The 26611-nt window shown below is 44.0% G+C and overlaps 1 protein-coding gene across 1 annotated transcript; it reads left to right on the plus strand.

The window, feature by feature from the left end:
* Positions 1-7181: 7181 nt before the first annotated feature.
* LOC123066456 (uncharacterized) lies at positions 7182-26126 on the plus strand. Its single transcript, XM_044489533.1, has 7 exons — positions 7182-7361; positions 7736-7801; positions 13130-13233; positions 13997-14066; positions 18247-18503; positions 19392-19508; positions 25651-26126. Exons 3-7 carry the CDS (start codon positions 13144-13146, stop codon positions 25894-25896), a joined length of 780 nt encoding a protein of 259 aa, XP_044345468.1. The 5' UTR covers positions 7182-7361; positions 7736-7801; positions 13130-13143; the 3' UTR covers positions 25897-26126.
* Positions 26127-26611: the final 485 nt, after the last annotated feature.

Genomic DNA, 26611 nt, shown 5'->3' on the forward strand with positions numbered 1-26611 from the left:
GTCCCGACGCCGTCGCCGCCCCGCCTCTGCCTTGCCGTCGCCTCTGCCTCGCCGTCGCCTCTGCCTCGCCCCGCGCCGCTTTGGTCAGGGCCGGCACCGCCCCCTCTTCCCCCTTTTTTTTGCAAATATAGTTTTTTTCCTGATTATGTGTGTATATGTATGAGTGTATATGTATATGTGTATATCTGTTTATATGTCTTTTTTTTAGATTTTTTTTGTTTTTTGCATTTTTATAAAAATGTATATATGTTCTCTGTGTATATATATGTTTTCTGTTCATAGATTTTTATTTGAACATTATTTTAAAAAAAACAAGCAATACTACTTCATGTATTTTTAAGAAGGAAGAAGAAGAAAAAGAATGAGAGGAAGAAGGAAAAAAGAAGAGGAAGAAAGGAGAAGAAGAGGGGAGGAAGAAGAGGAGAAATAAATAAGAAGAGGAAAAAAGAAGAAAAAGAAGAGGAGAAGAAGAAAGGAATAGAGGAGAAGAAGAAAAAATAAAATAGGAATAGAGGAGAAGAAGAAAAAATAAAATATTTTCTATTTTTTCTTCTTCTCCTCTATTCCTTTCTTCTTCTCCTCTTTTTTTCTTCTTTTTTTTCTTCGATCTTCTCCTCTGTCATCGTCGATATACCCCTCCCGATAACTTCAACATGAGAGGAGAAGAAGAAAGAAAGGAATAGAGGAGAAAGAAGAAACTTTGACACGAGGGGGGGTACCGATACCCCCTCCCCGATAACATTATTTTCCCATGTATATGTATGTTGCTTCGTTGTCGATATAACGAGGGTGTCGAGGATCACCGAGGGGTCGAGGGTCGGGAACTAGGGTAGAGGGTCGAGGGTCGTTAAGGGGTCAAGGGTCGAAGGTTTCAGGGTCGAGGGTCGTTAAGGGGTCAAGGGTCGAAGGTTTCAGGATCGAGGGTCGTTAAGGGGTCAAGGGTCGAAGGCTCTCGACCCCTCGGCGATCCTCCCGACCCCTTGACCCTCGACCGCTCGGCGATCCACGACCCTCTACCCTACCGCGGGCGTCGATGCCCACGTCACTTGTGGGACATAGATGTAGTGTTCAACGCCGACCCCCTCCCGATAGCTTCAACACGTGGGGGGGTCGATATTACCCCCTCCTAGCTTGAAGCGTTCTCGAGGCCACCCCCTAACCCTTGAAGCGTTGTCGAGGCCACCCCAAACCCTAGAGAAGCAACGTCGAGGCCACTAATATGATTCCTTATTGTGATTAGCTAGCTAGTTCTACGTTTGCCACTAATATATCCATATCTGTCATGTTTGAATAATAATTGCCATGTTGTAAATATTTGTAGAAACTATGGACACCCCCCGACACGAAGCACAAGAAGCGTTGTTGAGGGACATAATCGCAGAAGGAAGTGATGCCCTCTCCTCGATGTTTCTCAACGACAACGATGGTCTGGAAGGAGAGGGTGAAGAAGCAGCTGGCCCTCTCCTCATTGATTTACATGGCTCCGATGACCCAATGCCGGTGCAAGAAGGAGAGGGTGAAGAAGTAGACCGTGAGGACGGCTTCGGTGATCACCAAACCGAGTCCGGCCAGGTATATATATTAGTTAAACCTGTGCTGACTAGCTAATTGATGCATTCATTGTTTTGGTATGTACACATATTAATTAACTCTCGTCTTTGTTCTTTTTTCTAGCCCTCCGGATCGAGCACAACTTCGGTAAAGAGACGAGGCCCGAAGAAAAAGTTGAGCTCGGATGAAAAGTTTGAGATCATACAAATCGCGCGCGACGGCCAACCGATTGAACCCTACCGGACAAAGAAGGCATTTGTTGCTCAGTGTGGGGTTCTGGTTAGGGACAAGATCCCGATCAGCATCCAGCAATGGTATAAGCCTAAGAACGAAGACCCTGAGGTGTCTTATGTCAATGAGATGCAGAAAGAGAATCTTTGGACTGAGCTGAAGTCAAATTTCACCCTACCGCCGGAGGATGATCCGGAAAAGCCAGTTATAGAGCCATTAATCAAGTCTTTTGCTCTGAGGAAGATGGCAGACCTATTTAGGAATTGGAAGAAAGACCTCAATAGGTATGCCAAAAAAATGAGGCACCAGAATTCATTGGCAAATATGAGAAGATCAGAGATGACTGTCCCGCATTTGTGGCCCACAAGACATCGGAAAAGAGTAAAAAAATGTCGGCGACAAACAAGAGAAATGCTGAGAAGAAGAAGCTTCACCATCACACGGGGTCAGGTGGCTACCTCGTAGCCCAGCCTAAGTGGGCCAAGGCTGAGAATGATCTGCTTGATAAAGGGATCGAACCAGAGACAATGAACTGGCCAGAACGTTGCCGGACTTGGTTCTTTGGGGCCGGCGGATCCTTGGACCCTATAACAGGGAAGTGCATTTGGACGGAGGAACAATTGGACATACCAGTCAAGAAGCTTCAGCAATATATCGAAGCAGCGCAGCAAGGGACGTTCGTTCCAGACAGGGAGAAGGACGAGCTCACAATGGCCCTCAGCAATCCTGAGCACCCTGGACGGACACGAGGCACGCCAGGCTCCGTTTCGTGGAAGGCTAGATTTCCGGACGCAGGGGGTTACAAAACCCACGAGAGGAGGAAGAAACTGGAGCAGAGCCAACTGCAGTCGCTGCACGAAAGGGTAATGGGGCTAGAGGAACGAGAAGCAGATCGCAGCAAACGACCTGCCGAAGCTTCTCCCGAAGCTACCCCGCCATCTCAGCGGAAAAGCAGCGTGGCTTCCACCGAGCTGCTTCAGCCAGAGCATGCCTTGACGGCTCCTGCCAGCTATCCCGTGGATGCTATCACGGATGCTGAAAATTGCCACCTTATGGCGCAATGGAGCAATTTGAAGGTCAAGGCGGCTGTTGGCTCTGTTTATCCTACTAAACCCGGCTCAACTTTTCACTGCCGGCCGATTCCAGAAGGATATGCTAAGGTGATGGTCGATGAAATAACGAAGGGATTTGAGGACCTCCGGCTTGACCACCCTACCGGTGAAGGGGAGTATCGGCTGGGTTCTGCTCTGAAGACTCCATGCCTATGGCGGAAGGATCTCATCAACCTTCCGAACTGGACGCCTCCGCCTCCTCCTCCTCCTCCGGCGAGTCAGGGCACTCCGCCTCCTCCACCGGCGAGTGACGATCAGGGCACTCGGCCCCCTCCTTCTCCGGCGCGTGGCGGCACTCCGCCTCCTTCTCCGCCTGCGCCGGCGCGCCCGAGCAGCCAGCCTCCTCCTTCTCCGCCTGGTCAGCAAGGGCGGAAGAGACCCGCCGCCGCTCCGGCTTCTATGGCGCGTCGCAGTCCTTCTCCTCCACCTCGTAAGCAAGGAAAGAAGACATCCGCTCCGTCTACTCTGCCGGCGTCTAGCAGTACAGCTAAAGGCGGGAGGAGATACAGATTCGGTCCTTCTCTGAAGACTCCAGAGAAGTTACCGTACGAGAGGAGCGAGGAGGAAAACGCGAAGATCGCGCAGACCGAAGTGGATGACTGGTTTCAAGGGTTGAAAGCAAAGAGACATCCACCTCCGGAGGAGAAGGTAGATCCGGTGAAAGGGAAGCGCACTCTGGCTGCCCTGACAAAACCACCCAAGTCTCCGCGTAAAGACAACTATGAGCGCATTATTGGAAAGGCATTTGCCGAAGCGGAGAGGTCGGGAAGTACTAAAAGTGATCAAAGGATGAAAGAACGACGAGCTGGGAAACAAATTGCCCAGCTCGGCGAACAAGCGAAGCAATCGTGCCCCCCGCTCAAGGTGCCTGCTAGCGACATCGTCGATCCGAGGATGGTGCCCGGTTATGGCAATCCTGCAAATTACCTGCCCGACGATGTACATTATGATATCTTGGAGGTGCAGATACAAAGATACGAGTACGGGAAGCCTCTCGTCAAAGATGAAAGTTCTCTATCAACGATGATGCGAAGCTTGCATGATTGGTACATGAAAACCTGCAAAGAGTCTGAGGGGAGGAATACTTTGTATATGAGAGTTAAAAAGGAGCATGACCTCCTTGGAATTGAACTGTTGCCTATTCCATTTGAGGAGTTCTATCAGTTTTTCAATCAATTGGCCATCGATAAAGCAACGGTCACCTCCTACTGTCTGTAAGTAGTACTACTTCCGTCATTAAGTCTCTCTATATAACTCAGCCCTTTCATTTGCATGTATTTATAATTATCCTCACTATATTATGCAGATTGAAGATCGCCGAATTGAAGAAAAGACAAGCGGGAGATATTGGGTTCATTAACACGTATCTCATAGATGCAACTGAGGTTCAATATCGTGCCCAAGAAACCGAGGCCAACTTGCTACGATCGTTGGAAATAAATGAACACAAAGATATAATACTCTTTCCTTACAACTTCAAGTGAGTGTTACTGTCTTGTGGCATATTCGGTTTCCTTATTAGTCCAGGTTATAGTAATGTAATATTGATGAGTTATGCATGTGTGCGCAGCTACCACTATATTCTCCTAGAGATTAAGCTTGAGAAGGGAGTAGTAACTGTCTTAGACTCCAAGCGAAAAGATCCCAAGGAGTATGCGGACATGACTGAAATGCTCGAGAAGTAAGTTAAATCGATCATTATCCACCATATCAGCAACTTTGTTCATTTCTGATATCAAGTAATTGTTTTCTTTGTATGGAAGGGCTTGGAGAAAATTCACCAAAAAAGCTCCGGGACTACCGAAGAAGCTGCAATTTAGGCACCCGAAAGTAAGTACTATATAGTAGCATATTCCAGGCATCTCCTAGTGATTCAAGCGCTAGTTTCATCAATACCATTTAGCATGCTTGCTAATTATCAGTTTGATTGACCTCTATTTCTTGTAAAGTGGTTGTGGCAGGAATAAGGGAATGATTTCTGTGGATACTACATTTGCGAGTCCATCCGCCACACGACCTGTGAGCGGGGCTACTCCGACAAACAATATGAAGTGCGTAAATAACAATATTCACAATTTTATTTTATTACCATCATTTGTGTTGAGTTTCATTCATTCATATATATATATATATATGTATGTATTGACCCCCTTCTTAAAATTAGATGTTTCGGTTGCGGGATGAACTCCTAGCACCAGATCGCATGCGAGCAATTCAAGAGGAATTGGCGGCATTCTTTCTTGACCACGTGATCGCTGAAGACGGAGAATACTATGTGGACCACGCGTCCGTATTTTAGGAGATTATATATTTGTAAAAGATAATTATTGTATATATGTAGCCGGTAGTGTCGGATAGATATACGAGAACTTGTTTGTTCGACCAATCTCTCGGAGAAGGAGAGGTGGTCGATATCACTTCTCTCTGTATGCATATATGTTCATGATGATCTTCTGTTTGCTTACTAGCTAGCTAGCGTGTCTAGCTAGTCCTCTCTATACGTATGTATGTATGGTACGTAGCGTCGACCAAGCACGGACAAAAGAGAGGACACTTCTCTCTATTAATTAGCTAGCTATAGCACAATATATGAAACACCTAAATTAACCCCCCAAAACCCCCAAACCCCCCCTTTAAAAAAAAACAAAAACCACAGCCACATAAACGCTGACGCGTGGATGCCTATTGGTCCCGGTTGGTGCCACCAACCGGGACCAAAGGCCCTCCTGCCTGGGCTCAGGGGACAGGCCACGTGGAGGCCCTTCTGTCCCGGTTCTGGATTGAACCGGGACTAAAGGGGTCAGGGCATTAGTACCGACCCTTTAGTCCCGGTTCATGAACCGGGACTAAAGGCCCTCACCAACCGGGACAATAGGCCCTTTTTCTACTAGTGGGGGGGGGGGGCGTCACGGGCGGATCGACACGAACACAGGGGTCGGGGATCAGGGTGGAAAGCGAGGCGCTTGGCGGGGGACTCCTCCTTGTTGGTCCATGGGGAAGTATGTTGTAAAGAAGAGAGGGCACCATGGCGAAGGTGATATGGGCGTCATCAGGTTTTAATGGAGAGGGCTCTAGCGAGAAATGTCCCGCTACGGCGGGAAATCGGCTGGGAGGGAAGGGTCCGACAGGAAAAGGGAAGGGTGCATCGTGGGGTGGGGCTTTCGTGTTGGGCCCGCGTCTTGGAGATAACATGACGAATAGTCTGGACAACCACATTTCTCCCCCGCATATGGTTTGGATTTGGGAAGCCCGGACTATCGAGACGGTTGAATTGTTGGAAGCTTATTGGGCGCCCGTTTGATGTCCAAAACTCAGATGTATGAGTAAGAAATGAGCTTCGACCTTGAAGACGACCTTAATCATTTGTTTGATTCATTTATATGCGTTGTAGCCCGTAGCAACGCACGGGCGTTCTACTAGTCTCTGTAAAAAGCCCATTTGATTAGCCAGGAGCCACATCGCCAAGAGGGAGGAGAAGTCTGAGGCAAGGTGGTCGGCGTTGATGATGAAGTAGGACATTAAACTCGACCTTCTCAGGACCAACGTCGCCGCGAAGAAGAGGAACACCAACCTGGCGTTGCTGATGGGAGCAAACATGGCGACGAAGGACCAGCAGGTGAAGACGTGGTACCTGGCGGAGCGCGACCTCATATTGAACCAGATGCCGTGACCGGCGGCGACCACTGCCATGCCAACGCCGAGCACTGTAACTGCGCCCACTCCTACGCCGAGCACTGCAACTGCGCCCACAATGCCTACGCCAGCTCTCCACCCCTATGGTAGAGGAGCCTGCCATTTGAGTTCCATGTTTATGGTTCCTACCCTTTTGATCGTCGGACTTTGGCTATGTTCGATCGCCGACCCGTGACATGATGATCGCCGACCTGTGGCACGATGATCGCCGAATATGTGTCATTTTTTTGGTAGCGGGAAAGAGAACTTTGAATTTTTGTGCATTTGGGGGCCGAAACCTGGGGGCGCGGCTGGAAACGTGTGCCCCCCCCCCTCCCAAGCCGAAAAAAACGTCAGCGCAAACGCACAGAGGCCTTCGCTGGATACGCTAGGGGACTAAACGGCTGGAGATGCTCTTAGCTATCAACGGAGAGATCGTTGGTAAACAGGGGGGGGGGGGATGGTAGTTGAAACCAGAAACATGTATAACCGCGGCCTGCAGCGCCAGATCCCATCAGGGAGGAGATTAGCTTTTCTTTTTCTTTTGAGAACTGGGAGGATATTAGCTAGAAAGAGGCTCGTAAATTCTCTGTAAAAAGCCCATGCGATCAGCGAGGGGCCCATTAGCGCGGAACCTCCAAATTTCTCTCCAGAAACCCTTTCTCGCCCCCGCCCGCCGATTCCCTCGAGGAGTCCCTCGCACGGCGCGTCCAGGTGCGCCGCCTCCTCCCTCCTCCAGCCTTTCTCGCACGGCGCGTGGTGTCTTCCGCCGGTCGATTCTCCCGCGAAGTTCAGGTGCGCCGCCTCCCCCTTCCCCTCCTCCGCCCCTCTCCCCCATCTCCCCCACCCCCCGCCGCCTTTTCTGCGGGAATTGTCCTTTTGTTGACGAGCACTGCTCTAGGGACGATAGTTTTTCAGACGAAATCTGGACGATAGATCAGATCATCCAGTAAAATCATTTCGCAAATCAGCACCGTTCAAGATAGGCATCGTCAAGATTTCGTCCGTGCACTATCGATCGTTTGCAGAGCAGTTTCTTTTGCTGACCGGCAAAAGAAATCCCCATCCATGGCGCATGAACTGGCCAGTTCCCAAAAGTTCTTTGTTTCAGCAGGTAGGTTGCGTGTTCGACAGTAGTTCTCGACTCAATCCGTTTTGTTTTTGTGCAGAATCTCAGTTTTTTCAAGATACGTGGGCACGGGACGGGTCGGGAACAGCGAGAAATTCAGACCCAGGTAAATCCAGCAGTCATTGCCACACCAAAGTTTTCCAGTGGTTACTATTGGTGGTATTGTTTCATGGTGAGATTTATGCGCTATTGCGCCGCTCTATGCACAATCCAGTGGTTAAGTCCAGGGCAAAGAAGAGAAACCAGATTTGTCTTCGTTTATGTATTACTAACCACATACATTCCTAAATGTCGATACATCTTCAGTTATGCACAGAACACAAGTAAAGGAGTGTAGCGCACTTAGGAAACTGGTGTTTCTCTCCTTATTGCTATTTTGTTGCAAATATCACATATCATTCAGCGTATGTGTATAAGGGGAAAAGCCCGGTAAAAAGAAGTTCCAATAGACTTTCTTGGTATCATACATAAAGGGGCGGACAGAAGGGAGAGGCTTGGACTTTCTTGATTATGGTGGTTTCAGTGCACATTTCACTAAAACACATCTGATTATAGGATAGCACAACATCACGGTAAAGAAAAGCAAACTTGATAGCCATATGGTCCAATCCCATTTTGCAGTTCGCTTATCAAAGCTCATCTTTCATTAAGTTGCCATCTCCACTGAACCTAGGCAAGCTGACAATATTTTTCCATATCAAATTCCCTAACCCCAACTTACCTTGGTCTCTTTTGCTAATTAAGCCTTAGGACTATTAGGTAAAGATGTAACTTAACTGGATGAACATATCATACAATCTATGGGTAATAATTAAGGGAATGGAGACAAGTTTAAAAGAAGAATCATAGTCAAAATAATCTGCCTATTTTACATGATAGACATGTTTACGAACGTGGGATCAATGGTTTGCCCGTGCTTGCAGTATTCAATTGTAGTAGTGGGATTATGATGCTAAAAATTCCTTCTATTATCCTCACAGGCCACCCAATGTTTGAGTTGCAATTTTTATTCTGCCTCTGCCTACCTTTTTTTTAGAACCCTCGGTTTGTGTCTATATATTAAGATATAGAGGCGTTACAATTACAAGAAGATATTCAAAGGTCTCAGATATAGCCACGCCACAACCGCAACTAAGGCTAAGTAATCATTCTCATTGGACTACCATTATCTACCAACATCCGTTGTTGGCATTGATCTTTGATTTGGTTAGTTACATTTTCTGCTGACATGAATTTTTCTTGAAATCACACTGATTTCTTTCCGGTCAAATATATTGCATGGTGCAGTGGCCATCTAGTTGAAACCACCGCTAGTCCTAATGGGGAGCCAGTAACTAGTTTTTCCCAGTCAAATGGATTGCATGGTGCTGTGGCCACCAAGTTGAAACCACCCCTAACCACAGTGGGGAGCCACTATCTGGCTAGGCTCCATGAGGACTATAACATGTCATGCCTTGTAGGGGGCAACATCAATTCATCACATGGTACTGACGCACACCTCGCGAGAGGATACACAACCGACTAGGAGGTGGTTGATAGTTTTTGGTGACCTTGTGCACAAAGGACACACATCTGGATGTGGAAGGGCGGGAGGCCGCAACATGCTAACCTATCAGAGGTCCAACATCTATCTAGCAGTGCAGACCAAGCAAAAAAGCTTATATTTGGGCGCATCCCAAGGTTTCACACTAGTGCAGGCATGCAATACTGAAGCCCAGGGTACCTTGTAAGCAATACACCAGGCCTACTAGGGAATGGCGCAAGTTCAGTCGGCATTTCCCAGTGTCGAACTTGATCCGCACTATCACACTCAACCATAATCATGCGCAAGCCCGAAGCCCCCACGAACACTTCTAGAAAGTGTCGAAGGTAGGCATGGTCAACATGCATGGTCATACCTAACTACCACGGCATTGAGCATGTTGATGACTAGCATGAAAAGCATCAAAGATTGGTCCCCCTATTGTAGGACACAAGCATGCCAAATGAGGTCCCTTGGGCTACCATTGATGAGGACCCGAGCTAAAGGTGCACGAAAACAACGCAAATTGCTCCCTCTGCCTCAGACCAAACCGAATTGAAGTGTACGAGATGTCGAGCTTAATGAGAACGACATCAACTTCCTTTCCATGCATCATCTTGACCATTTGCTGAACCAGGAAAAAGTTTCGGAATGCTATGGCCCTTCGTAATTGCCCCCTTGTTTGCTGCGTCAAGCTCAGGCAGACGAGACACAAGCCGATTCTCCATCATCTTAACAATGAGCTTTGAGGAGTGAGCTAGGCTAAATACGATGGAAATCCCTTTCATTTGTCTCCAAATCTTTCTGTGGAAGCGGTCTCCAGAAAGCCTGGATGAGAAGGTGTAACAAGCTTCCACTGAGATGGTACACTTTTACCATAGCCACCAAGAAATCAACTTTGACTGTTACTCAACGGGATTTGAAGAACACGGGCAAACACTCGTCCAAAGCCCAGAGTCATGTCCTCGGGCAAAGCACGGATCATGGCTCACACCTCCCTAGAGAGAGGTAGCTTGAGCTTGGACAGGTTTATCGCTAGATGCAGCTCAGTAGATCAATGCAGTTGGCGCGTTCCATGGGTTCGCCGAGGATGGACGAGAAAAGTGACGAAGCGAGAGCTTCCATCTCTTGCTACGACAAAGCCATTGCACCATCTAACCAAAGCTCGGAATGGAGTTCAGTTCACGACGCTTGCTCACATGGATGTGAAAATAATTGCATGTTCGTGCCCCTCCTTCATTCACAACAGGCGGAATCGCTACCACACTGTTGTTCCTTCAGGAGAGGCGATGCCTAGAAAGTTGTGTTTGAGCTTAATTACGATGAAGACACAACTTTTTCGGTTGAAAGCCGATGTAATTCTCCGAGTCACCTTTGGTGGCTAGATCATTTCTTTATGGCTTGTTTCTAGATCTTTTTGTGTTAGCCTACATACATTCAGATGATTTGAAACCCTAGTTCATGATAAAAGATGCAACCCTTCTAATGTAAGTGTTGGCTATTTAGGTAAATTTGCATGACTGTTTGTTATGCCTATGCGTGACCGTATCTTGAACTTTTGATATTTTAACCCGTATGAATCTAGCTATGCATTATGTGTGTGTGTGTGCGCGCGCGCGCGTTGGTGACCATTTGGCACACGAATACATTCATTTTCGTAATTAATTAGTTGACGGACAAATATGCATGTATCTCAGAATATGAGCTCAGGTGTTGCATCTATCACGTGTTGAGGTTTACTTGGTTGCTAGTGCTCAAATGAGTTAGTATAGTGCTCCTAAATTGTTCTTTATGTGTACATTTGTTGTTATTCCTAATCTTTGGTATTCCTCTTCTCATCAAGCAAGATCCAAAATGAAACTCAATGCTTGAATGCCAAATACAACACCTTTTCCATATGTTCCATATTAGAGGGCATATCGTTTTTTTTCTAAGACCAGTGACACCTCCAGGGGGCACAATGTTCCTTGACGCTTTCGGCTCCGAGGGTTCTTTTACCTTGAGCCTCCACTCCGAGGAGGGGAGGTGGTCGAGGACTTGGCCGAGCGTCGTCGGCGGCGGATTGGATGACGCGTGTGCGGTCTGTTTTGGTCAGGGTCACGACAATACCTATGGAAACCTTGTTACTACTTCTCCTTCCTCTAAATGATAAGGTTCAATGGGCTTCTCGTGACGTTGGGGGCAGCGAACCACCCCCTTCACTGCGATCCGAACACTTCACCGGACCATTCAATCGCTAGGAGCGACGTGCGGTGTGTACAAAGGGTAGGGACGTAGTCAACGCGAGCTGATGACTCGCGCTTACTAGGCATTCCTTGCCGAAGACCAGCAATTGCAATGATCTATCCCCATAACGATGAAATTTTCTCTTTTCATCAAGCAAGATCCAAAAGGAAAACCAATGCTTGAATGCCAAATACAACAACTTCTTCATATGTTCCATATTAGAGGGCGTATCGATTTTTTTTCTAAGACAAGTGACACCACTAATTAGTCCTTGTGCTCACTCCCACACGCCTCAGGCCGCAGATGTTGTGCCAAAATTAACAGTGGGCTATAGCATGTTGCATGGTCACCATCAATTAGCATGCGCTTTGTGTAGGAATCAGCGGGAATTGCTCGCATGCATGGCCATCAACAATCAACACCATGTAACAATTAACAGGGAAAGGTTAATGGCAAAGTCAGTGAGGTGCTATTCAAAGAGTGCTGCCAACTATTCAAAGGGTGGTGCCAAGGCGAGGACGACTCAAGCACACAGGATAGTGGAGCATGTCGAGGAGAAGTGGATCGGTGGAGATAGGACACCTTGTTTTGTTTTGTTTTTGAACAGGAAGGAAACCAACAAAATAACACCCTTTAATATGGGATGAAGGGGTAATAATTACACACGTCTAATTGAAATTAAATATATATTAGCGATATTACAGTCGAGGAAAGGAAAAGGCACCATGAGCTTGAGATCTTGTTTCTATTCTAACTTGACCAAAATAACACATAACATTTTTACTTGCTTGCATAGGTGTTGCATATCTTACAACATTTCTAGACCATAGATTAGTATGATTTTTTCTTGGTTGGATAATTTGGTACTACTTGGGAAGATAGAAAAAGAAAATGAATTGATTTGTGACTCATGACAGGTTCTAGTGTGGCAAGAACCATGTGTTTACTAACTCTCTAGGAGACAATGGCAACATGTCTTGATCTTTAGCCTCAAGGTAATCCTTGGCTTGATTGCTATCTGAATATCTCATTGGAAGAGCAGAGGAGATGAAGAAAATGAGGGAGTTTAGGAATTGGATGTGCAAGATATTTCCCACCCTGGCATCCCTAAAATACTAGCTGTTAGATGTACTTCATGTGGAATTGTCTTGCCATGGTGATTTATCTTCTTCTGACTCTTGCCCTCATCTTTGTTCTAAACATTCCACAATGGAGTGATTGTTTTCCCACGCTCGAAGCAGGCCTATTGGTTAGACTCTTCTTTGAGCTGCCCGAGTTCTTGTGTTGTCTTGACCAAACTTCTTATCTCTTTTATCATTCTTTGACATACTAAGAATCTATCACTAAAATGGTGACTGTCCTTGATATCTTGGGAATCCACTTATGTTTATCATCTTTTCTTAATGCCTGGTATTTGATGCCATGTTCTTAGTGTGAGATGTTGAGGCCATAAGCTTTTCCATGCGTTCCATTGTTAGCTCGTGGGCGATAATCCTCCCAAGCACCTTCGTGGGAGTGAGCTTGTTGAAGTTGTTGTGATCATGAATGAGCATGCCCGAGTACTGCTAATGATATAATTATTTATTTTTGTAGCTTAGTGTTGATATTGAGGTATGCACTTTATTTAACTTAGTTGAGTTTGTGATTCTTAATCTTCTGAGTTGATACAAATTTTTATTGGTGTAGTTGCGTGGCTTAGAATGGACCTAATACTTCCATTTAAAGTTGGAGATGCTATAGAGACAAGATCCTATGACGCTGGTTATAGGGGCGCATGGTTCCGTGGCAAGGTACAATGTGCAATTTCTTTAACTCTTGCTTTTTCATGTTTGTAAATACATCTCTCCTTTGTCAGTACATTTTGAATTACTATGCACATGTATTTTCATACATGATACTTTCGTAAGTAATACTCTCTCTATTCCATAATGTTGTGCATATAGATTTTTGGAAATTTATAAGTTTGGTAAACTATGACCAAGTTTGTAGAGAAAATTTCTAAATTTATGATACGAGGTATATATCATCAGATACATCATGAGCCCTACTTTTATATTGTATTTATTTGGTATTAGTAATGTTAATACTTTTCTCAATAAATCTAATCAAACCCTACAAGGTTTGACTTACCAAAAAGTCTATATGCTCTATTATGGATTAAAGGAAATATTATTTACTTTTCATGGTCACTATAACAAATTTCAAAGGTTAATAACTTAATCTTGTAGCTATATCTCTGAGTTTTGCATCATCAAAAAAGTACTGCCTTTGTTCGGGTTTATTAGGTCCTCCCCAAATCTTAAATTTTGAGATTACAAGGCCCCTCATCTATCCTCTCTCCTAACTGCATCGATATTTACTCAGTTTCTCTTGGTTTCCAAATCAGTGTTAATTCCCTTGCATTCATGCAAGCCATTCTGCTTATCTCATTTTGTGGTAATCCATCTCATATGCTCCAACTAGGATATTTTTACTTTTGAGTTTGGACAAAGGCCTATTTTGTTTTGCATTATGAGATGGGATGTTGCTAAACCATCTCAATTTTATTTCCAGCTCACCGACATGCGTATCAGGGAAGGTCACCTGGAGTGTCAGGTGGAGTATATAGACTATCCAGATGAAAGTAAGTAATTGTTTTTGCCGATAAATCAAGAATCCAATAAAATTATTTTCTTCTGTTGAATTTGTTATTTCCTACTCTAGGTTTGTTTGAGTGTTTGTCTATTTGGATAATTGTTTTAATTCTTCCGCCCAATTTTTTTGAAGAGAAGATATGCTGATTACTGTAGTCAAGGCTATCTTGAGCTGACGGCGAACTTTACAAAAACTTGTAGCTTAGCTCCCTTCCCACAACCTACATTTCTTGTAGCTTACTGAAGCAACACAAGGTTGTGGAGTAGCTCCACACTGTTGCAATAAAGTGTACATCACAAGTGTTGAAGGCATCATGAGTTCAATCCACACCTGTAGGCCTATGGTTGAGGCAGCTCGATTGGCCACATTGGTTGAGCGAGAGCGCTTGACCTGAGTGGAGCATAACTTGATGGCGCGTCCTCGGAACACTCCTGGCACTAGTCTGTCTTGAAGGCGCCTGTTCTCAATTGCTGACGCGGGAGCCTACCCCGCTCCGCACACCGCAATGCAAGTGGCAACCAATCAGATAGCAGATTTAATTTAGCCGTTAGGTTCAACGGCAGATGATATTCGTCATGTTATTGCTTTGCCCATAGTCGCTTTGTGACAAAATGTGACAAAACTAGGTGGACACGCAATCGCATAACTGTTGCATTCCAAGTCGGCTCGATCTGATACCACAACACTGAGCCACAACCCTCATGTGGGCCATAGACCCAATGCTTTGCCACCTCGTCGGCGCGAATCTCCTCCTCGACCTAGTGACGTGTCTCGTCATGGGGATCCGACTCCACCACGCCGCGAAGATCCATCGTGTGCCTGAAGATATTCACCTAGCCACAATGATTATTCACCTCGCCACCAAGATGTTTAACCCCCGTGTTATGACTACTCACCACGTCACTGAGATGTGTCTCCTTGGCGTCATGGGGATTCTCCATGCCATAGGATGATCGACCTGTCCTAAGCAGGGAGGATTCGCTCATGGGTTGGATGATCACCGTTCTGATGCTCAGGATCATTTGGCCCAGAATCGGAGACGGGCAGAGCGTGGTTACTATGAAGGGGATATTAGTGCTTCCAGTTCTTCAGGTCCCTTGTGTTTTAGCCTGAATGGCGTCCGATGGTGATAAATACAATGAACACTCCAAACCTAAAACTTGGCTTGATTATCTCGTTCAAATTGGTTGTAGTGATGATGGTGTTGCTATGAATCACCTCCCACTGGTGCTGGAGGGGTCAGCTCGAGCTTGGCTCAACCACTTGCCGCCCAACGGTATTTTCAGTTGGGGAGATTCTCAGAGGGTTTTTTGTCAAAAAAATATGAAGGCACTTACAAGCGGCCTGATGGATTGACGAAATTGTAGTTGTGCATCCAGAAGCCCAATGAAACCACTCAGGAGTATATCCAGAGATGGACTACACTTCATAATTTAGCAAGGCATCATATATTGCAACCTGTGCCTGAAACTTGGTTGCTTGGAAGTTGGCACCCTGGGCCGACTGATGGAAATAGCAAACAGCCATGCAAATGGCGGGGAAGAGGAGCGAACCCTTAGAGGCAAGGTACACACAGAGCCGTCTCATTAGAAGAATAACAATCAGTCAGGGCCAAGCATGAACAACAGTAATAACAGTAACAACAAGCGCAAGTCAGATGCGAAGATGGTGTCAGCGGCGCCGAGTTGGTGGCAATTGCCAATCAAAACAAAGGAAAAGGAAACCAGAAGGAAGAGTGGATGCCTCGTAAAAAGGCAGCCATAGAAGGTGATATTCTGGACAAACCGTGTATCATCCACACCACTAAGGACAATGATGGAAATCTTGTATACCTGAACCTCACCACTCGACAGTGGAGGGCTCTAAAGAGGACGATCTCAGGCAAGTTGGCTGGGCGTCAACGCCTTCTGAAGGCAAGAGCAAAGACGAAGAGGAGGATGAACTGTTATTTAGAGAGAAAGGCGTACGCTTGATCTTAGCAGATCCGAGTCAAAATGTGTGTAAGCTTTGCAGTCGGGATGTGAATGTCATCGTAATCTCAACTACTAAATACTTGGATTGGTCGGAAATATCCATTACTTTTGATTAGTCAGATCATCTAGTGCATGTTTTGACTCCGGATCAATAAGAGCTAATTGTAGATCCACTTCTAAATGGTTACCGACCATGGTATGGACTAATGGATGGCGACAATGGGATAAATATAATCTACGCCAGCACACTGAAGCACATGGGCATTCCCTTATCCAAGTTGAATGTGAGCCACATGCAGTTCCATGAAGTGATCGCAGGAAAGAAGCCTCGGTCTTTGGGGCTAATTACCTTGGAGGTAGTGCTTCGTGAAAAGATTTTTTCAGAAAGAGAACCTCATTTCGAGGTGGTGGATTTCTAGAGTGCATAGCATGCAATTATTGGGCGATCAGCCTACACCAAGTTTAGGGCTTGACCTGTTATGTGTATCTGAAACTTAAGATGCTTGGCCCAAAAGGCGTGATTACTATCTTTGGCAATGTCAAGAGAGCAGAGAATTGCCTGCTGAGGGAGTCGGATATCGCTGATGCTCATATGGTGGCATTCGACCTAGACCAATACAAGAAGACCGCAAATCAGGCTGATCCATCTTCGAGATGGTAGATTTCTAGAGTGCATATCATGCAATTCTTGGGTGATCCAGCTAAAACATTAATACTTACCAGCAAGCTTCTCAGTGGATTAGTTTAGGTAATCCACCAAGTACCTCTCATTGTCTTTCATAGCATGGGTGATTCTTTCTATGTCTTGTTCATGATGGGCCTTCTCCTTGTGTTGAAGATCTTTCAGGCTAAGGAAGTTCATCTGAAGTTGCCGATTTTCAGGGTTAAGCTTGTCGTTCTTTTTCTTCAGGCTCTCAACTTCCTCTCGGTACAGCTTGTTAAGTTTAGCAATTTCTTCAAACTCATTCAGTTGATCTTCAACCTTCTTGATTTTCAGTCGAGTATTTTCCTTCTCGTTCGCTAGCCGGGCATCCCTCTCCTTCATAGCCTTGGCCAGCTCGACAACTTTTGCCTCTAGTCTCTTTTGGATGGTTTCTGCACATATTCAATTCTCTAGTCAGTTGATCAACAATCTATTTTCAGCATGTGTATCTGTCGGAATCAGTTAGGACAGGGATCAGAAATAAGATTAACTAAAGATAGTCCAATTTATGGAACTTATCGCCATTGTAGTCTTCTCTTTTTCAAGTCGGTTGTTCTACATTAGCTCCTGCTCCAGTTAAGATGCAATTGATCCCTTTTCCGCAAATCATTGTACATGCTCATAGATTTTCTGTTCAAACAGAAGATGAAAATTAAAATGGGAGAGCAGTTCATTCGAGACTTCAACACTAACTGATTACAACTAATCACTAGGAATCTCGGGGGCTACACCCAGTGGGCGCACCGCGCGTGCCCCCACTGGAAGAAAAGTCCTAAGACAAGAATTCAACTTTATTTTAGTAGGTTTTTTGGTATACGGCTGGTTGTCATGGGCTTGAAGCTTAGAGAGCCAAGTCTATGAAGTTCAAAAAGTAATTACTTCTAATTCAGTCGGTTCATCAGAATTGGCTGATTGCTATGGTCTTGGTGCATAGATAGCTAAGTCCATAAAGTACAAATATTCTCTACTACTTTAAAGACTTTGACCAACTGCTAGCAGTCAATCGTAGCCTCTGGGGCTACACCCAGTGTGTGCACTAATTGTGCCTTCTACTAGAAGAAAAGCACAAACTAAATTCGGTCAGATGACGGACATCTAACAGATAGCCATGGGCTTGGAGCTTAGAGTGCCAAGTCCGTGAAGTTCAAAGAATTTGTACTCTAGTTTAGTCGGAATTTGGCTGATGTCCATGGGCTTGGAGCTCAGAGAGCCAAGTCTATGAAGTTCAAAAAATAAATCCTACTTCTACTCTTGCGACTGCGATCAACTACCAGCAATTAATTGGATCCTCAGGGGCTACGCCCACTGGGGCTAGAAAAGCACAAACTAATTCTATCGGATCTCTGGCATCCGAGTGGTTACCAATGGGCTTGGACTAAGAGAGCCAATTCTGTGAAAGTTGTGCCAACAAACCTGCAATGGCACATAATTTATCCGAGACTGTCAACACTAGTTTTCCATATGTGTAAATTATTTCTTTTATATACTGACAGAAAGGAGATGGAGTAGACTATACAAAGTTCCCCCAAAATGTCGTAATCAGAAAGCAGGTCAAAATAGGGAGATCATGTTACGACCTGCTTTTCCTCAGTGGTGTTGGGAGAATGATATTCTTGAGCATTGGCCACAGACGGATGTTCTAGCAGTTGTAAGCAGTCCTTGGAAAGTAGGTGACTTGATTGACTGGTGGTACAATGATTGTTTCTGGACTGGCAAAATTATCGAGTTTCTGGGTGAAGACAAAGTTAAGGTAAGAATTTATATTGGTGAACGCAAATGGCACTAGGTTGCTCCTTTCATGAAATCAAATACCTAGCCATTTTTATGTGAACTCATGTTAATTGTTTTGTTCAAAAGGTTAACAGATTTTCCATTTTCAGAAAATCACATTAGGGTTGGAGTATGAATGGATATTCTTCTTTTTTTTGCATATAATGATTTCTAAAGTTGTTATGCTTTTTTTTGACCTGATGCAATTTATTATGCTTTTTTGATCGGACACAAGTTATTTCTTGTTTAGGCTGGACTCAAGTTTTATGCTTGCTATACCCGCACATAATTATTTAGTGAACATGTTGCACACATGTTGATTTCAAGTCGTGCTTGCTATATTTGCACAAAGATTATACTATATATTCTTGTGTCGTACCGGTGCATGGGGATAATGTGAAATGGAGAAAGGACTACAAGTTGTAAGCTATCAAACAAGTAATGATCCTTAGTGCTAAGTCACAAGCATTTCTTAAAAGAAAATTCATATTCATAACACTAGGAGAAGAACCACAATTTTAAATATATATATATATCTACCACTGGTGTTGTTGGTACCAAACTTTGCTCGTGCTATAGATGAAAAATTTATAGCGATCTTACCCTAAGTATGAGGGGTATGGCATCTGAAAGAAGGCAATGCTTTCTATTCGAGAAAAGGATTTGAATGTCTCTATGCACACATGGTTTGTTGTTTTGTTTGTAATGTAATATTTTCTTGTTTGGATTTTATTTGTAGTGATAATAAACTTATTTCCCTTTTCATTGCATGAGTGTATAATTTACAATACTTGCATTTGTTGCTTCGTTTGGTGGTGCATTTAAAATGAGTTGTATTGTACTTTTTCTACTTGGTCCTTGTCTACAGATAATTTGTCCTGAGATACCAATAGGTGAAGGTGGATGCTGGGCTGCCGATACCAAGGACCTTAGGCCAGCGCTTGATTGGTCCCTCTTAAAAGGTTGGATCGCCCCTCTTTCACAGGTAACTGCACCGTCATTTACTGCTTGATGAAAATTCCTATTTGATCTCATACTTTATAGTACTATAACAAGTTTTCTGAATACCAACGTGCACATTTTACAAGGTTTGTAAAATCATGTGCAATTAATAAGATTCTACAACGTTTGTTAAAGGTCATATGCAAGTAACATGTTCTACATCATAGTTTCAAATACACAGTCAGCTAAATGATGTTGATTGATAATTAGTTAGCATACCCTGTTTGTTCCCTAAAGAAGACTAATAATATTTTCCCTAGTGGGAGTATTTTTATGGTTAAACGTGTTGTGTTCTCAATCTTCCATTTTGTTCAGGATGGTTTAATACCCTCTTGTTTTTCATTTGATGCGAAATTTACATTTAGTAACTATAATTGGTCATCAGGATTTCTATGGAATTCCTCACGGGTATTCTCGTTTGTTGAAGTTGAATTTTTGGAGGATACTTGGTGTTCTTGGTATTTATTTCTTCCCAAGTCACAAAACGCAAAATTATGCTAGTTGGGATATTTTTGTTTGGTTAATGATAATGGATTCCAGTGTGACCCTTCTTTGGGAGAAGAGTGATCAAGCTTTCTGCCTCTTCTCACTGTTGTTTCTTACATTCCATTAACATGCTTGATAATTTTGATCCAATAGGGATCTACAAGTCCAAGTCGTGTAAGATGATTCTCTACTATGAAAAACCATAGAGAAGAGCACTACTAGTAGTTATTATCAGCAAGAGCAACCTTTTCTTAGTTTGGTTTTTACTGAGTGTCTACTTGATTATTGTTTTCAGTTTTTACCATCCCCTTATTCCACAGTTTGCCCCATCTAACAAATTTAATCCCTTACGTGGTTTAGTGTCATGTGGCATATGATAGCCTATGAAATAAAACACAAAGGTGAGGAAAAGACAAAAATGGATAAATCAGATAATTCTTGACTTATGGGGACGGGGGTAATATGTTGAAAGTTACACACGTGGAGTGTTGATGCCAACGAGATATAAAAAGTCTACTTGGCCCCCTTAGGTTTTGTGTTCTGGCCCCTCAAGGTTTAGACCCTGATCAACCCCCTGAAGTGGTTTTGGTGTGTGGCATCACACGTGGGGTGTTGACATGTATTAGTTGCCAGTATGGGCTATCATATCACATTGGATCTGAGTATCATTGAAATAAAAGTGTTATTACTCTCTTTATCCCTAAAGCCCAAAAAAGGAAGAAAGCATCACATCCTTGGCAGCATATCCTGTCATGGTGGCAAAATGACCCTCAAACATCAGATGGGGTTATTTGGATGGTGCTATCCAATAGTGAATACATGTTAGAAATCCGAGGGGAAGACAATCATACAAGGCCAACGATCACAACAATATGTCATAGAGGCATTACGTTTGATGACGGAGTTTGAACACGAGGCCTACACCTTCAATGCAGGACTACGAGTGCTCCTGTCCTTTCATATTGCTAGAATATCACACGTCGGTTGACCAAGCGTCAACACATGCTACCCACTCCCTTAGCACATCTCTGCTATTATGGGCATTGGTTACATTCCCCACAATATAAATGTCATTAAATTGCGAGTAGTGCTAAAATATCAGAGGCACATACCCTGTGGGCCTGACAGACCAAGTCGACCAAAGAGTGCCTATGGGTCCCCGAGGTCTAGAGCCAATCGTGCAAAGTTGGGCACTTGGAGGGATAAGGATGTGTTGAAGTGTATCAAATCCTATGAATAGTAATAAGAAAAGAGATGTCCTTTGGTCCACATCTTAGGATATTTCCATTGAGTCTAGGCTAATGTTTATTTTCCTTTGAAATGTGGAGGATAGGAAGAGTTCCTCCATAGGAATAGGATTATATTCCTATAAACCAAAGGACTCAAAAAGAATTTTTCCTATTGAAATATATCCTATAGAATTCCTCCAAAATCCCTCCAAACCAAACAGTGAATTGCCTAGCCTTTCCATGAGTTTGGATTTTTGGTTGCATTGGCTAGTGCATGAAACTTAACACGGTAGGAGAGTCTAAGGTCTTGAGTTCAAGTCCCGCCTTTCGCATTTTATCCAAACATTGTTGTTGCCTCCCCTGTGTTCACGTATAGCCCTCCTGAGCCGTAGCTCTAAGTCTATTCCCACATCACACGTGAAAAGGGGTGTTGAAGTGTATATGTAACTTGCCCATTTCCATGAGTTTGGATTTTGGCTGTGTTGGCTAGTGCATGAAGCTTAACATGGTATTTATCAAGGCCTAACTTCTTTAGTTCAAGTCCCAGCTTTCGTGAATTATCCAAAAAAGTGCTGCTGCCCCCTCTGTGTCATGTATAGGCCTCTTGTGCCATACCTCTAACTCTATTCACATGTTGACTTCCCGCGTCACATGTGGGATGGGGTGTTGAAGTGTATATGTGGAGTGCTTAACCCCTTTAATGAATTCAGACTTTTGGTTGCGTTGGCTAGCGGCACGCTAACTCCAGGATTCTATTATAACTAGAAGATGTGTTCCTAATTTTCTAGAGGATTAGATAACCGAATATTCAAGACTTCATGCCGAAGGACTCAAAGACCTCTGCCAAATACTCAAGTCATTTAGATCACCATTCTTACAAAAATCATAGAAGGACATAGGTCTATTATACATCTCAGGGGCATGAACTTGAGTAATCTGTCTTTATTTTCTCCAATGAGATTCCTTGGGCTCCTACCCACTATAGTATATTACATGACCCATGCTTAGTCATAAGACCGATAGTGAATTGATCGTTGATAGGGACTTAGAAGCCTCTCCCTAGCTCCATATAAATGAAATCGCATGAACTGCATGCTACAACCAAAGTATTCCAAAAATCCAAAGACTACACCTGAAAGGAAGAACAAATCTAAAGAGATTGGCCAAGCAAAAAGGCCGCAAACTACTAGTGGACCTGCTTTGAGGCATACAACCCTTTAACATTGACACATCCAGTTACTTAGGTGAGAGAGCTTCGCAAATGTTGGAGATCTTGTGACATTTCAGTGAGGCCAACGGTGACCAAGTAATCTCCAGAGGTAACGTAGGGCTTGATGCAACATTCTCGAGTAGAGGACATTGTTCACGTGCTGGAGAGCCAAAGAAAGGCTGCCTGAGGTCAGTTATCTTCAGCTTGTTCATGGTATCTACCAACACATGAGGAGGTGATCCCATCCCAGGCACAATCACCCACTCAGAACCAGTTGAGGCATCCTTAAGTTGGTTGATAGGGAGTTGCAGAAGGTTGATCCTTTGCCAAGATCATCCAAAGCGGGGACTTCGTTTTCAGTGTTATCAGCGCCTGTGCCCCTTAACTAGGCCACGATGAGAGCACCAAGAGGGAGTCTTGGGAAGGCTCGGGGGACATGCTTGTGAGTGTACAACGAGAAGCTCCTCATAGGAGTAGACCTCAATGGCCACGTGAGCACATCTAACACATTTTTTGATGGGGTACACTAGGGATTTGGCTATGGCAGAGGAATCAAGGAGAGGTATCCTTAAGCTCCACTTTCCTACAATATGATTGTAGCTAACACCCTCTTTAAAAAGAGAAAAACCCCCCATCTAGTGACTTTTAGTAGAGATCAACACTCTAGCTAGTTTGATTTCGTCCTCTTGAGAAGAGAAGACATATGTGCTTGCCTAGATTGTAAGGTGATGCCTGGAAAGTGTTGTCCCTCAACATATGCTTGTGGTGGCCGACTTTCGCTTTCAGATTCATGTCTAGCGGGATAAGTGCGCCAGAGTCGCTAGAATGAAGTGGGGAAGCTTAAGGGGGAGGGGGCAACTCATGCTTTCAAGGAGATGGGTTAGTAAGGAGGGCCCTTGGGAGAATGGAGGTGATGGAAAAAAAGTGGATGAAGATGGCGACTTGCGTTTGGAAGGTGGCTTTAGAGGAGTTTGGGTTGACCAGGGGAAGTAGAAGCGAAGCTAAAGATACCTAGTGGTAGAACAATTGTGTCTAGAAGGCTATTAAGGAGAAGAAAGACTGTGTCAGACCCTTGCATGTGGAAAGGAGTGCAGATAACATAAAGAAGTACAAGGTGGCAAACAAGGCCATAAAGCAAGCTGTTAGTGAAGCAAGGGGTTAGGTGTTCGATGACCCTCTACTACCGTTTAAACACAAAGCAAGGCAAAAGGAGCATCTATAAGATGGCCAAGATCCAAGAGAGGAAGATGAGTGATATAACCAAGTCAAATGCATCAAGGACGGAGAAGATAGACTTCTAGTGAAGGTGATGATTAAGCACAAATGGCGAGAGTACTTCGATAAGTTTTTCAATGGAGAGAATGATATCTCTACTGTTGAGCTGGACAAAGGAAGGCAAAAGGGACATCTATAAGATGGCCAAGATCCAAGAGAGGAAGACAAGGGATATAACCAAGTCAAATGCATTAAGGATAGAAAAGTTCAACTTCCGGTGAAGGTGATGATCAAGCACAAATGGAGAGAGTACTTCGATAAGTTGTTCAATGGAGAGAATGATAACTCTACTGTTGAGTTGGACTACTCCTTTGATGGTACTAATAGGTCAGGGAGGCTTTAAAAAGGATGAAAGGTGGCAAGGCGATGGACCCTGATTGTATCTCCATTGAGGTATGGAGAGGCCTCAGAGCCATCCTATAGTATGGCGTATGGCTAGCGAAGCTTTTCGCCCTCATTTTTTGGCAACAAGTTATTAGAAGAATGGAGACAGAGTATATTAGTACATGTGTTCAAGAACAAGGGGGTGTTCAAAGTTGTACTAATTAGCGTGGAATGAAACTATTGAGCCATATAATGAATCTATGGGAGAGAGTCATTGAGCTCTGCTTAAGAAGAAAGACAAGCATGACCAAAAGTCGGTCTGGTTTCATGCCTAGGAGGTTGACCATGGAGGCCATTTTCCTGGTACGACAACATATGGAGAGATATAGGGAGCAAAAGGACCTGTATATGGTTTTCATTGACTTGGAGAAGGCCCACCATATACTGTGGAATGTCATGTAGTCGGCCTTGGAGAAACACAAAGCCCCAACAAAGTACATTACCCTCATCAAGGACGTGCATGATAACATTGTGACAACTGTTCGAACAAGTGATGGTGACACTGATGACTTTTCTATTAAAATAAGACTCCACCAAGGTTGGGCTTTGAGCCCTTCTCACTTTACTTTGATGATGGATGAGGTCACAGGGGATATATAAGCAGATATCCTATGTTGTATGCTCTTTGTATGATGTGGTGCTAGTCATTGATACTCGGGCGGGGGTTAATAGAAAGTTAGAACCATGGAGACAAACTTTGGAATCGAAAGGTTTAATTTTAGGCATAATAGAACTAGGTTTCAGTACTACTAGGCAAGCAGTCTGACTCCATGATGTAGTCTGATTTACTCAAGGTCAAGCATGTTTATTTGGCCGGGAGAAAGATGATGATTGGCAATGGGACCCAGACTGACTTCCGGCGGGATTCCTAGTGTGGTAGCAATCCTAGAGTGCTATCTTTCTTGGCCTGTAAGATATTAGTTGTGACACGGATAAAACTATAGTTGATCTTGCCGCATCACAATGCTCTTTGAGGTTTAGAAGGTGGTTGTTGCCTAACTCGCAACAATAGTGTAGTGAAATTAGGACATTCCTGTATGGTATAGCTAGCCCTGAATGAGTCTACTGACTATACCAATTGGAGATTTTCTAGATCTGGAATGTTCTCTATCAAATCAGTTTACCAACATTTATTCACTGAGATCCGAATAGGTCTTTTAAGCCTTTATATAGAAAGCCAAGATCTCTCTGAAGATTAAAATTTGGCTCTGGTTAATCTGGCATAATGCAATTGCAACCAAAGATAACATGAAGAAAAGTAAGTGGTTGGAGACTTTTCCTGTAGTTTTGTGATGAGGTTGAATCCATACACCATCTTCTCTTTGTGTGTGTGGATCTCAATTTGCAACTCAGTTGGCCTTCTTGATAGGCCTACTTGCTTCGTGCATTATTTTTTATGGGCTGCTGATAAAATCCATTTGGGAATTATCATATACATATAGTTGGTATCATTGCTTTTTGTTGCGCCTTGTGGAGAACTCGTAAAAAATCTTGCTTTGATAAAAAAATGCTTGTGTGTGTCTTTTTGCGTCATTGGGCAGGTCTACAAAACGAGGCGGATAAATAGGTGCTGCTGGAGGGAGCTTCATCGATTCAAAATTCCACTGTCAGGGTGCATGAAGAAACTCCCACATCGCCCCCTGGGATCTCTGAAAGGGAAGTGGTGGAGGATGAGATTGAGGAGAATGAGGAAGATGTTCATCTTTGATCTCCACATCCTGGGCATGTCGCTATTGAGAAGTTTGGCTGGCCGGTCTAGTGTCTTTTCCTGTAGTATGTCAGTTTGATGATGGGCAACCTGACATCCTAGGCATGTCTTTGTTATGAAAAACGACATCTGGTTCTTGATTTTATGGTCTGGTCAATTTGGATATTGACATCCTGGGCATGTCACTGTTAATAAAGAAATTTGGCTGGCCAATCTAGTGTCCTTCCTGTCTAGTCTGTAAGTTTGATGATGTGCAAACCTGGCTTCCTGGTCATGTCTTTGTTAAACAATGTTTGGCTGGATGCTCTGGTTTCTTAATCTTGTAAGTTGTCACTTGGAGATGTGTGTCTCTTGTACGATGCGGTGCTTTGTTTCTTGATTTCCTGTAAACTAAATGGTTTAATAAAACTATTCTTCAGTTGTAATGGCGTGTTTACCTCTATATAAGGAGCTAATTAGTATGTCATATTTTGGCGTGTGCCACCTCATCACCAGAAATTATTTAGAATCTTAGCTGGATTGTGCTCTAGTTGGCTCCTCATCTTAACCAGCTGCAATTTTCAGCTGTCTCTTGTCCTTGTTAATTGAGATCTTAATTAATGAAGCATTATCCTTATGTATATATATCATTAGCAGTTGATAACTCTAGCCTCCTTGTCTCCATCAACAGGAGTCGGGAAATCGGAGCCAAGTATTAACTCCTTGCTTCCAGTGACTACCAATGCTTCCTCATCTCCTAAATTTAGTGATTCCATCTCTTAAAAAATGCCTGCCTTCCTCCTTACTAGTCAGTG

This window comes from Triticum aestivum, chromosome 3B (genome assembly GCF_018294505.1).
Source record: "Triticum aestivum cultivar Chinese Spring chromosome 3B, IWGSC CS RefSeq v2.1, whole genome shotgun sequence".
In the NCBI taxonomy this organism is placed as follows: domain Eukaryota; kingdom Viridiplantae; phylum Streptophyta; class Magnoliopsida; order Poales; family Poaceae; genus Triticum; species Triticum aestivum.

Excerpts from the sequence above, each read along its gene's own strand:
- LOC123066456 (XM_044489533.1), top strand. The coding sequence starts at position 13,144 with ATGGACCTAATACTTCCATTTAAAGTTGGAGATGCTATAGAGACAAGA. Across the intron at positions 13,234-13,996 it reads GCGCATGGTTCCGTGGCAAG|CTCACCGACATGCGTATCAG; the intron begins GTACAATGTGCA and ends TTTTATTTCCAG. Across the intron at positions 14,067-18,246 it reads TATAGACTATCCAGATGAAA|AAAGGAGATGGAGTAGACTA; the intron begins GTAAGTAATTGT and ends ATATACTGACAG.